A 13,083-nucleotide genomic window follows, 5' to 3' on the forward strand; every position below is an offset into this window, starting at 1 on the left:
AAAAAAAAAATACTTCAGCACACAGTGAGCAGCCTGGCCAGGGCAGCCCAGATCCAGGAAACAGAAACAGGCAGAGCAGCAGCCCCCAGGGCATGAGGCCATTTAACCCAGGGAAAGGAGTGAAGAGAGACTGCCCAGCTCTGCCCCTGGAACAGGACACTGGAGTTCTGACCAAATTCAGATCCTGATTGCAGTCTAGGCCTCCCCATAGAACAGCAGGGGCCCCCTCCACCTCAGCCCCGTAGCAGAGGGAGGCACTTATGGTCATTCACAGACCAGGAGGGAGGACAGAGCCTCACAAACTGAGACCCTTGTGGAAGCATCCCAAAAGATCAGGAAGCCCCCAAAACAGGCTTAGTCTGGGAAAATGAGCAAGCAGAGAAACAAGAGGAACACCAGTAAGAAATATTTTGCTGTGAGTCCAAGAAGGACTCAGTCTGAAGATGAGGAAGCACAAGCTCCTGCATCTAAAGACTCCAAGGAAAAATGGAAATTGGACTCAGGCTATGACAGAGATCAAAAAAAGACTTTGAAAATCAAATAAGGAAGTTAGAAGAAAAACTGGGAAAAGAAATGAGAGATGCAGGAAAAACATGAAAATGAAGTCAGCAGCTTAGTCAAGGGAAAAAAATGCTAAAGAAAATAGCATGCTAAAAACCAGCTTAGGTCAAATGAATAAAACAGTTCAAAAAGTTATTGAGGAGAAGAATGCTTTAAAAAGCAGAATTGGCCAGATGGAAAAAGAGATAAGAAAGCTCTCTGAGGAAAACAAATCCTTCAGACAAAGAATAGAACTCAGGGAGATTGATGAATTTATGAGAAATCAGGACTCAGTACTTCAAAACAAAAAGAATGAAAAGTTAGAAGAAAATGTGAAACAACTGATATGCAAAACAGATTTAGGAAAGATAATTTAAAAATTATTGGAATACCTGAAAGTCATGATCAGGAAAAGAACCTTGGCATCATTTTCAAAGAATTACTACAGGAAAATTGCCCTGATATCCTAGAAGCAGAGGGCAAAATAGAAATAGAGAGCATCCACAAATCCCCCATAGAAAGAGATCCCAAAAAACCAACCCCCAGGAACATTATAGCCAAGTTCCAGAAATCCCAAGTCAAAGAGAAAATATTACAAGCAGCCAGAAGGACACAATTCAAATACCATGGAGCTGCAATCAGGATCTCACAGGACTTAGCAGCAACTACATTAAAAGCTTGTAGGGCTTGGAATACAATATACCGGAAGGCAAAAGAGCTTAGAACGCAGCCAAGAATCAACTACCCAGCAAGGCTGAATGTCCTCTTCCAGGGAAAAAGATGGACTTTCAAAGAACCAGGGGAATTTCAAATCTTCCTGCTGAAATGGCCAGAGCTGAACAGAAGGTATGATCTTCAGATACAGGACTCAGGTGAAGCATAGAGATTGGAGGAGAAAGGGAAAATATGAGGGACTTAATGATGATGAACTGCATGTATTCCTGTATAGAAAAATGACACTGATAATATGCATATGAACCTTCTCAATTAACAGAGCAGGTAGAAGGAGATTTTGTAGATGAAGCATAGGAGAAAGCTGAATTTGAAGATAAAATATGGTGTAAAAATGAAGTCAATAGAAAAAAAGGGAAATGTAATGGGAAAAAAGAAAAAGGAGAGGGGGAATAGGCCAAGATATTTCATATAATAAGATTTTTCTTTATTACAATGAGCTATTGCAATGATATGGAAGGGGGGAGACAAGGGGGAATGAGGGAATCTTCGCTCTCATCAGAGGTGGCTAGGAGAGGAAACAGCATATATGCTCAATGGGGTATAGACATCTAGAGTGAGAAGCGGGGGACAGGGGAAAGGGTAGGGATGTAGGGGCAGCTAGGTGGCGCAGTGGATAAAGCACTGGCTGTGGAGTCAGGAGTACCTGGGTTCAAATCCGGTCTCAGACACTTAATAATTACCTAGCTGTGTGGCCTTGGGCAAGCCACTTAACTGCATTTGCCTTGCCAAAAACCTAAAAAAAAAAATAAAAAAGGATAGGGATGTGAATGAAGCAGGAGAGGATGGACTGTGGCAGGGAGAAAGGTCAAATACAACACATTTTCTTTTTTACTTCTTGCAAGGGGCTGGGATTGGATGGCCTGTCTGAGACCATAGTACCAGGTGGACACTGGGCCTAAGGGGTGGTATGGGGGCTCCGGGCTTCTTGGCCCCAGGACCAGGGATCTTTCTGTTGCACCACTCAGCTGCCCTACAGCAGAATCAGAGTGAAAGGAGAGATAAAATATAGTACATGGTAGTGGAGAAATATGAAAGGAGGGAGTTGCGATCAGCAATGGCAACAGTGGAAAAATATAGAAGTAACTTTTGTGATGGACTTGTCATAAAGAATGTGATTCACCCATGACAGAGTTGATGGTGTTGGAACACAGACTGAAATACATTTTTTATTATTATTATTTTAGCGGGGGTGCAGGGCAAATCGGGTTGGTTGGCCTGCCTGGGGCTGCATAGCAGGGTGATCATTGAGTGTCTGAGGCTGGATTTGGACCCGGGTGCTCCTGGCTCAAGGGCCAGTGCTCTGTCTGCCACCCAGCCGCCCCTACTATTATTACTTTTTAATTTTATTTTAGGTCTTTTTTTTTTCTTTTTTTGGTTTTTGCAGAGCAGTGGGGTTTGGGTGGCTTGCATGTCACACAGCTGGGTGATTGTTGGGTATACAGGCCTGGATATGGGCTCAGGTGCTCATGGCTCCAGGGCTGGTGTTCCGTTCACTGCGCCACCTGGCCATACCTAAAATTATTACTATTTTTTATTTTAATTTTAATTTTTTTCTCTCCCCTTTACTTTATTGCTCAAGCGAATCTATATTTTTGGGGGAGGGGCTATTTTGTTTACTCTTTAAGAAGAATATTCTATTAATGTATAAAAAATTATTTGTACAAAATGAGAATAAATATTAAATTAAAAAATAAAATAAAATAAAAAACTAAAAAATACTTCACATTTTTATAATACATCAAAGTTTACAAAACGCTATCCTTACAAAAACAAATAAACAAGACAGCAAAGTGCTATTAGCTCAATTTTATAGATTAAGAAAATGTTGAGGTATAAAGGTGGGTTATTTAGTACCACAGAGAGCTTAGAGGTATAATGGACTTATCTAGTACCACATAACTAGTTATAGAGCAAAGAATCAAACTCTTCACTCTTACCCCCATTCTATGTTGTTTTCTAGATGTTTATAACAGAAGACAGAGATACAAATAACGATCATGCAAGGAAGTATAATAAAGCATGATAGAAATATTCTTATATGTTGATATGAAAAATTTAAGAAGGATTTGGAGTCAAAGGACTTAGATTCAAGTCCTAGCACTGGTACTTATTATGTCCTCATGTATGAATCTCTGTCTCAGTTTCCTCATTTGTAAAATGTTAAGGGGCGGCTAGGTGGGACAGTGGATAGAGCACTGGCATTCGAGTCAGGAGTACCTGAGTTCAAATCCAGCATCAGACACTTAATAATTACCTAGTCGTGTGGCCTTGGGCAAGCCACTTAACCCCATTGCCTTTCAAAAACTAAACTAAACTAAAATAAAATGTTAAAAGTTACTTTTCAGCTCTATCTAGATCTGATATCTCATTATTTGTTGTTTAGTCATTTTCAATGGTATCCGACTTTTCATAATCCTATTTGGAGTTTTTTTTGGCAAAGATACTAGAGTAGTTTGCCATTTCCCTCTCTAGCTCATTTTACAGATGAAGAAACTAAGGCAAGCAGGGTTAAATGACTTGTCCAGGGTCACACAGCTAGTAAGTGTCAGAGATCAGATTTGAACTCAGGAAGATTCTTTCTGGTCTCGAATTTTAAACTAGATACATAATGTTAAAAAGTGACTGGTCTAGACTTGTGCTTTTAATGATGTAGAGAATTCCCATCAAGGAAATCCTCTTTATTAATGGCAATCAGCAACTGTTCTGTAATTAAGAGACTGATACAGGATGTTAGGGTTGCACAGCTTATGTGTATCAGAGGGAAAACTTGAACCCAGGTCTTACTGACAGAGAGACTAGTTTTTCCTCTAGTCTCTACATTCTGACTATTATTTCAGTAAATAATACTTTAGCTCATCAACTAAACTATATCATGTGATAAAAACAGTCCTAAGTGACTGATTCTAGGCAAGATCACAAGGGTAGAGATGGTAGAAGATTAATGCAGAATATAAATAATGTAGAATACAAATCACTTGCCTTTGCTTGTAATAGGATGACAACATATAGTTAGTACATATTTATAAGGGAATCAGCAATTTACAATATATTACTGAAGCATTATTAACATTATAAAATGAGTCAACAATGATAGAGTACCCCAAAATAAGAACTAATGCTAGTTAGCTTAGGTTGCATAAATAGAATTATAGAGTTCATAGTAAGAGATTAGTCTGTCCTAGAAGATAAGAGTTCCTCATCAATATCTTCAATCTGACAATTTTCAATGATTAACTTGCTAGGGATCTTCCAGAGAGGATTTTTGTTGGGCTAAATGTGTTTGATGTTTAGTCTAACTCAAAAATTCACTGCAGAAAGTCAAGGTCGTCATAATTCTCTTGTCTAGTTAGGATTGTTCTTTTAGAACATGATGAGATTTGTGCTCATTCAAAACAAGGTGCATTTTTGTCCATGGTGTGGATTTATTTTGTGTATTTGTTTTTTTTTTTCAAATTTTAGAAAGGTTTTATTTATTTTGAGTTTTACAATTCTCCCCCCCCAATCTTGCTTCCCTCACCCTACCCCAGACAGAAGGCAATTTGTTAGTCTTTACATCATTCCCATAGTATTCATTGATCTAAGTTGAATGTGATGATATTTTGTATATTTGTTACTAGGATTTCTTTCTATCAGTAATTTTGGAGGAGGTCATTGGAAAGGGGACATTAATAATAGTCATCATAACAATTTTCAATTGCAAAAAAAGAGAAGCTTCTGTTCAGAAGAGAGCACAGCCAAATAAAACAGTTCTGAAAGTAACACGGAGAATGTATTAATTCTTTTAAAAGAATAAGTAGAGTGGGGTGGCTAGGTGGCACAGTGAATAGAGCACCAGCCTTGGAGTCAGGAGTACCTGGGTTCAAATCCGACCTCAGACACTTAATAATTACCTAGTCGTGCGGCCTTGGGCAAGCCACTTAACCCCATTGCCTTGAAAAATCTAAAACCAAAAAAGAATAAGTAGAATTATATGGAGATTCTTGCTTTATTAGGTATAGAATTCTCTTTTTTATATTTGATGTGTGTATATGGAAATAATATTTTTGGTGTTTAAGTTTAAAATGAAAAAAATTTATGTGCTGCCCCAAATAAAAAGGATGCATTTTCTTTGGGTTAGCTGAGTGGATTAAAATGAGTGCAATTTTTCCTTACGAATCTCCTCAGATGATTTTTCTTTTTTAAAAATTATTTTATCATTAAATATTTCCCAATTGCATGTAAAAATTTTTAATAATCAATTTTCAAACTTTTGAGTTCCAAGCTTTCCCTCTTCCTTCCTGAGATTACCACTCCATGCCCCCATCCCTCACTGAAAGGGCAAGTAATTTGATATAGATTATATATGTCCTTAGATGATTTCCACCAAGGTGACTGGAATTAAAATACATTCTCATCTCCTCCAGAAATGACTATGTCATGGCCTCAGCACTCACCTAGCAAGACTAGGTCATTACACTATATATGGCATTATTCAAAACCAAAGGAGGATTCATTATTCATTTTTAAGATTTGATCAAGAAATCCTGGAGAGAATATTTATTATGAAGGGAATAAAGAAAGGAGTGGTAGTAAAACTGGCTGAGTGACTGTTTTTCTAAGTACAAGATTTAACATTAATTTTTAGATTCCATTATAAACTAAAAGGTGCTTTCCAAAATTTTTCCTTGGTCTCTTCATTTAAATTGTACTTGAGATGGGAGAACAGTAAAATCTTAAGGGAAACCCATATCTACTTATACCTCCCTTAAATCTGTTATAGCAGAAAAGATAAGAAAAAATCTAATAATTTTTCCCTTATTCCCTACTCACACCTCAAGTTCACAAGGGCAATAGTTCTGGTTTAGTGGGTACTAGACTTAAAGTGGACTTGTACAGACAGACCCTAATATGCCGAGGCTCTTGTTTTCTTCCCACCACTGAATAGAAGGCTGTCATAAGCCTGCAAGGAGAAATCATCCCTAGTCCTACAGAGAGGAAGGAAATCTCTCTCCAAACTATTCAGTGTCCTTCCCTCTGCTATTGTCTATTAGAATCCAAAGAATGACATTAGTGAAGTGGTAGTAAAATTGGCTGAGTGACTGTCTTTTTAAGTACAAGACTTAATATTAATTTTAAGATTCCATTATAAACTAAATCTGTGAAACCAGAATCTGTGAAAGAAGGGGAATACTTCTCCCAACCTCATAACCATTTTAAAAAATTCTTTTATTTAAGGCAATGGGATTAAATGACTTGCTTGGGCACACAAACAAGCAATTATTTAATGTCTGAGGTCACATTTGAACTCAGGTTCTCCTAACTCCAGGGCTAGTACTCTAGCCACTGTGCCACCTAGCTAGCTGCCCCCATCACAACCTTTTCTATGGGTCGTTTTTTCCCTTCTTATGGGTCATTTGCAAAGTGGAATTTAATGAATGAATGACTGGATGAATGAATGAAATGATGGCAAAAGCAAGTATTATGTACCATGTACTAAATACTGAAGAGCTGGGGATATTAAAAAAAAATCAACCCCAAAGTGAGGATAGTCTTTGTCCTTAAGAAGCTTACATTTTAATAAAGACAAGAAAAAAGTGGAATTATTGACTAAGGAGAAATATTTTGATTTGGAAAATTACTGGATTGGTGAATGAAGCCAGGTGGGAAGAGACAGACACACCCTTTCTAGGGGTGATGGCTATAGTAATATGATTATGGTTCCAGAACTGGAAAATGGGGTGGGGCAAAGCAAACACCATTAAGACTGCAAGTGAGAAGATGGTGGGCTGGTTCTGAGAAGGACTCACCAAACAGACTAGCAGGGCTATGAGAGATGAAAAGTGTAAGTCCTTAGGGTATAGGTTCTGGCCCAATGAGTGGCAAGTCAGCTGGGGAGAATGCAAGGGGAAATAGGAAATGGAGATACCATTCTCTTGTTTGTCCAGGAAAGTGGCAGAAGAAGAATTGAGAAGGGTTAATTTTCTCTCCTCTGTCTACAAATTCCCCTCAGTGTGAAAGAATTTCAGAGGCCAAATATTTTTCAGTGGCTAGTAGATGAGGTTCATCTTAATTTCTGGGTGCAGTTCTACACTGAAGGCTATCTGAAATGGTGAACCAGATTACAGGCTCCATGAAGGCAGGGGTTGATTATGTCTTTTCTAGCTTTTATATTTGCACCAGATCCTAGCACAAGACTCTATAGCATTTATTGTTAACTGGACTTCCTAAAAAAAAAAAAAAAGAGTCCTATTAACTGGACTGGAAGTGGGAATCATAAGCTATAGATCTATCAGAGGCAAAGGAAAAGATTCCTGTGTGTGTGTGTGTGTGTGTGTGTGTGTGTGTGTGTGTGTGTGTGTGTGTATGTCTGTGAGTGTGTGTGTATGGGGTGGTGTATTTTGTGTGTGTGGACAGTTGTACATCATTTGGCAGTTTTCGTGAGTCAAAATTTCCAAAACGGTACAAATCTTTCTGCTCTAAAATTCCCTTCACTTCTTGTCTACATCCCCTCTAAAGTCCCAAATGTTGTTCAGATTTGATGGAAAGCCCAACTTTCTTTATTCCCCTCTTAATCCTGGGGAAATTTCAATTTGGGGTCCAGAATAACCCTAGAACCAAACTCAAGCCTAAACTATACCCACAAAAGGAGGGAGATTGAGAGATAGCAGATCATTTTCTGAAGCCCCCCAGCCCATTTTACTGCATCTTTGGAGTAGCTCTGATTTAGGAATACACTTCTTATGTTTCTTATGGAGAAGGGCATGGAGATAAGTTGGGTATCTTGCATGCTTCCAAGTCTGAAGAGAAGAATGAAACTGGTTCAATGATAGGAATACTTTCCATTCATTTTTTCCTCTCATTATAACTTTTAGAAGAGCAATGATAATTCCTTGCACTTATCCAATTGTCTGTTTAGCAAAAACCAACAGATAGATTAAATCAACAGATAGATCCTATACACTGAGGAAATCTGGGCAAGGTACTTGAGTATCACAGGAAACTCATGCTCTCTCTGTGACTGATCATCTTTAAACCCTTGCTGTCATGGATGTAATTTGATATATCATAAAAGTAATGTATGTCAGGGAGATCAGAATTCTGGCAGTAAGCATCTGGCTGATGATTAAAAGTCACAGTAGAGCAAATAGAACAATCACAAAAGTCATTGAAAGTGAAAACTGAAAAATTACAAAGAACAAGCTTGGCTCTAAAGAAGAGAAATCAGAAGATGTCTTTCTCAACTCCTTTGCAGAGGTGGGGGAAGGGATCTTTGGGTGTGGAATGCTATCTAAAATGTTGGAATTTTTTTCAATGTATTGATTAGTTTTGCTGAATTTCTCTTTTTTTTAATAAATTAATTTTTGTTATAAGAGATGAGTCTTGGTGAGGGAAAGGGAAAGGATACAGCAGAAAATATAGGTGATGTAAAAATAAAATATATCAATAAAATCTGTGGGTTTTTTAAAAATTCACTGTAGAAGGTATCCCTCATTGTGGCCCCATTTCCTTCCTGAGGCCCCTACATTGCCTATTTCTATCCTAGGTTATGTTTTTAGTCATTTTTAGAGGCAAAAACTGAATACTGGGTCTAAGGCCATGGAAAAATTGGTGAAATGGGGAGGTACTCTACTTCTGTAAGGAAAAAGCAAGTACCATCTTTCAAAGCAGGGAAAAACCATGGTGCAGAGTCCTGCCCCACAAGTGTTCCCTAAAAACACTTTGGCCTCTCCCCCAGAGTCAGGAGGGCCCAGAGAAGATGCTTCCTGTTGGGTGAGTATAGATTCTTTCTGTTCCTTCTCCTTCCCCTCCCCCCATCTCTACTCATGTGAAAGAAGAAAACAACTTAGTTCCTGGTGAGTGTTTCTAGCCTGTGTCTGTGTTCAAATAGAGCTGGGCATTCCTGGCAAGGGAAGTCATGTGTTCTTCTAGTGCCAAGGTATAGGTTCCCCAAACTCAACAGAACATGTGTCAGTGTTACCCCATATGCTATATGAGTTATCACAGAGTTGCCTAAGAGCTGCTCCCATCAGAAAAGGCTGCATTTAACAATTGCTGGCATAATTGTGTTAGAAGCAGCTTGAATTTTTCCAGAAACTAACAAGACTGTCTTTTTTTTTTACTGTGATAGAAGATGAAGGAGGAAAAATGGAATCTCATGCAGTATACCCGTGTCCCATCATGGAGAGCTTTGTGGAAAGAATTTTGGATATAGAAACTTGAGTTTGTGGCCTTACTTAGCCATGTTTAACCTGAAAGGTAAAGGAATTAAATCATTTCATTTCCAGTAAGGGAGGTGTTCAAGGTGTTAGGAGGTGATCAAGGAAGGTAAGAAAAACAGAAATCTTCGAACTTGTTCCCTTGACTTTCTCCCACCCAGCTCAAAATGAATTTTCAAGCCTTGTTTTTGAGACTGATGGCAAAAACTATCAAATTTAATGGATAATGTATGAAAGTTTTGTTTTACTAAACAACAAAGTACCACCTAAATGTAAATTATTAATAAATAACAGTAGTAAAAATGATGAGGGGCATTGCAGTGAGTTAATGGATTTCAAGAAAATTGAGAAGCCTGACTGTAGTCTACCACAGACACACAGACACACACACGAACAAACACACACACACACACACCTGTTTATATATTACTGCGGTTAGAATTTAAATATGATGGGATCTTACACAATTTCAGGACATATTTGGGGAGAAACATGGACCAACGAAAAGAAATGTTCATTCATTTCACAAAGGGGAAAGGGGATCTTCTAGTCTACTTTCTCTTCCCCTGGCTCACAAGTACCCAGATTAATTTAAAGCCAAGGTGTTTGAAGGAGATCCAAAAAGCCATCCCAAGTTTACATAGAATACCTAAGCTTCCCTCCACGCTCCCCCTCCTGGCCTCTCCCCTTGGTAATGCAGGCCACAGTGACACAGCAGAAGGTATGAGCTTCTCTAACAAACCTAGACAATGATCATCTTGGGCCTCTCCAGTTTGCTACTGCACCCCTCTTATCTTCACCAGCTTCCAGGGCAGCAGGTCTAGGGGTCAGCTTTCCAAACAACATTCCCTCCCTCTCCCCAGCTTAAAGCAGTTGCATAGACCAGGCCCAGGGTTTCAGGGAGAATCAGTGGGTTATCTTCAGTACTTTAGAATTGGGGAACAAGCTGCTTCCCTAGGGTTTATCCAGCTGAGCAACCTGCCCCAGCTTCAAGGCTACCTGTGGTTTAATTTAACCACATAGTATTAGAAAAACCACCACAAACCACACTTAAAGGGCTGCTCCTCTGAGTCAGGAACCAACCAATGGTATACATGGATTATAAATGGCAGATTTATCTTGGATATGATTTAGTTTAGAGTAAAGGGGACACAAATCCTTCCCTGGGAGAGCATAGAAAGAAGCAGGCTGGGGCTGTTGTCTTGGAGGACCCAAGTTCCCCTAGGGCAGTGTAGTCCGCCTCATAGCAGCTGCATCCCAATGGAGAGGTTCAAAGTTTGAGGAAGATGATCAGAACCCATCGGCTATCTGAGCATTCAGCAAGTTTGACTCCATTGTTTCTTTCTCTCTCCCCAGATCTAGAAAATTAAAGGGAAACAGTTCTGGCAGGAAAGAACCTCAGGACAAATGAAATAGAGTTCCTTCACTGTCGGGGGGCATTGGGATGCTAAGCAGGTGTACCACGTTCCCCATCCCCATCCCTATCCTCATTTCCACCCCCGTCTTTCCAGAAGGCATCTTACCTTTGTGATGACCATGCAGAATGATCCAGGTATGAGGGAGTGGACGGAAGCCGGGGGTCAGCTCTCTCCTCAGTCAGTGCTGATTTCAGCTTCTTTTCCACCAAGACATAGGAGTCGCCTCCAGCCTTTCTTCTCTCCTGATTCTCACTCCCCTTTGTCGGGCTCCTGGCTCTCCCTCTCAGAAAAACCAGAGACAATATCCCTTGGCAGAGGGAGTCACGTTCATTCATAAATCATGTCTTAAGTATTTCTTGTTCTTCCCTTCTGGTGCATGCAGGAGAGATTTGGGAGGGTCCAACAGAAAAGCCACCTGAAACAATCCTGCTAGCAGTCAATGCATAGCTCTCTCGCTCTCTCTCTCTCTCTCTCTCTCTCTCTCTCTCTCTCTGGCGCGCACGCACTAATACACACACAGAGGCACTGCAATGTACACTAGCAAACAGGCAAACACGGGCTGGGGGTGGAGAAACAAGGAGAGAGGAGGAGAGAAAAAACAGATTCCCTTCCTTTTGTGTGAAAGGCAGAAATAGGAGCCTTTGCAGGGGCCAACTGCATATTCATGAGCAGAGGGCGGAGACCGGAAGACACCTAACCCAAGTCCCCTTTCTACCTAAAAACAACCTGTCCCCTTGCATCGGGTGACGTAGCCCTGCTCTAGCCTTTTTCAACAGATGGTTCCTTTTCCCTTCAGAATCTGAACCCCTCCCGCCTTTGCCCCCCTGGGAAGGGGAGGGCCTGTTTCTCTTAGAGGGAGAGAGCCCCAGGCTGTAGAGCAGCTGCTGGAGTCACAGGGAGGGGTACCGGGTTCTTTTCTGGGGCTCTGCTTCTGGGAAGCCGGCTGCCAACCCAGGGTCTCTAGGGAAAGTTCTCTCTGAGGGACCTGGGCCACCTGGGGGGTGGTGGTCCAGATAAGTCAGGTGATGCCCTCCACTTGTATTACTTCTTAAAGAGATCATGATCACCTTTAAAAAAAATCTCCATTCTCGGGGCGGCTAGGTGGCTCCGTAGATAGAGCACCGGCCCTGGAGTCAGGAGTACCTGAGTCCAAATCCAGCCTAAAATACTTAATAATTACCTAGCTGTGTGGCCTTGGGCAAGCCACTTAATCCCATTACCTTGCAAAAAATATATATATCTCCATTCTCCTTCCCACTCCCCAAACCCTTGCACATCAAAGGATAGACAAATTCCCGCCTCCAATTCCTACTTCCCAAAGCCCTAGAGCATCAAAAGATAGGCATAGTGGCAGGATCCATGATTTCATTGAGATAGGAAGCTCATGGGGAGGAAACTCCCCATGGTTCAAAGTCAGTGTTTTCTCTTCAATTTTTAGAGAGATGTTGAATACATCAAGAGATTGAATGACTTGATTCCAGAGGCATATATGAGTCTTTCTGCTTGCACAATCAGTTCTCTATGCCCTACATATAACTGATGAATACATGATAAATGATTAATAAATGTTCATTAAATATGAATTTTTAAAATTTAATAATAAGCATGCTCAAAATCATCAGGCCTATCTTAGGGATGAGGTATGCTATTCTCATGGGCAAAAGGACATTTTGTTCACTAGTTTAAAGAAATTAAACAAGCCTGTGATAAATTTCCTATTCATGCTTATTTTCCTTTATTATGGTCTATAGATATTTAGCTTATAAATTCTTTCACTTTAACGACATTCTCCAGGGGTCACTTTTTTTTTTTAAAGATTTTTCAAGGCAATGGGGTTAAGTGGCTTGCTCAAGGCCACACAGCTAGGTAACCATTAAGTGTCTGAGGTTGGATTTGAACCCAGGTACTCCTGACTCCAAGACTGGTGCTCTATTCACTGTGCCACCTAGCCACCCTGGGGGTCACTTTCTTAAGACTTTCATTGCTTCCCCCAAATCTTTTACCCATATCCTAGTTCTCTTTGGGACATTGGACTAGTATAAACTTTCTATGTCTGAGATGAATGAGGTGCTTTAAACTGTGGAGTAAAAGAGAAAGAAAACAGGATAGAAAACTCTTAATATGATCTCTGATTTATTTTTTTTTAGTCTGATTGTTTCAGTAAAATATAAGAGATTAGTCCATCACTGGGAAGG

The 13,083-nt window shown here is 40.0% G+C and overlaps 1 protein-coding gene across 1 annotated transcript in view; it reads right to left on the reverse strand.

Annotated features, from left to right (window-relative positions):
• The window catches only part of CORO2A (coronin 2A), a 176,182-nt gene extending 164,670 nt beyond the window's left edge, over positions 1 to 11,512 (reverse strand). The window contains exon 1 of the mRNA XM_074196769.1: positions 10,994 to 11,512. Coding sequence (XP_074052870.1) covers positions 10,994 to 11,008 — 15 coding nt within the window. The 5' untranslated portion in view covers positions 11,009 to 11,512. The remainder of the gene's footprint in view (positions 1 to 10,993) is intronic.
• Between the last annotated feature and the right edge of the window lie 1,571 nt (positions 11,513 to 13,083).

This window comes from Macrotis lagotis, chromosome 8, assembly GCF_037893015.1.
Source record: "Macrotis lagotis isolate mMagLag1 chromosome 8, bilby.v1.9.chrom.fasta, whole genome shotgun sequence".
Lineage (NCBI taxonomy): Eukaryota > Metazoa > Chordata > Mammalia > Peramelemorphia > Peramelidae > Macrotis > Macrotis lagotis.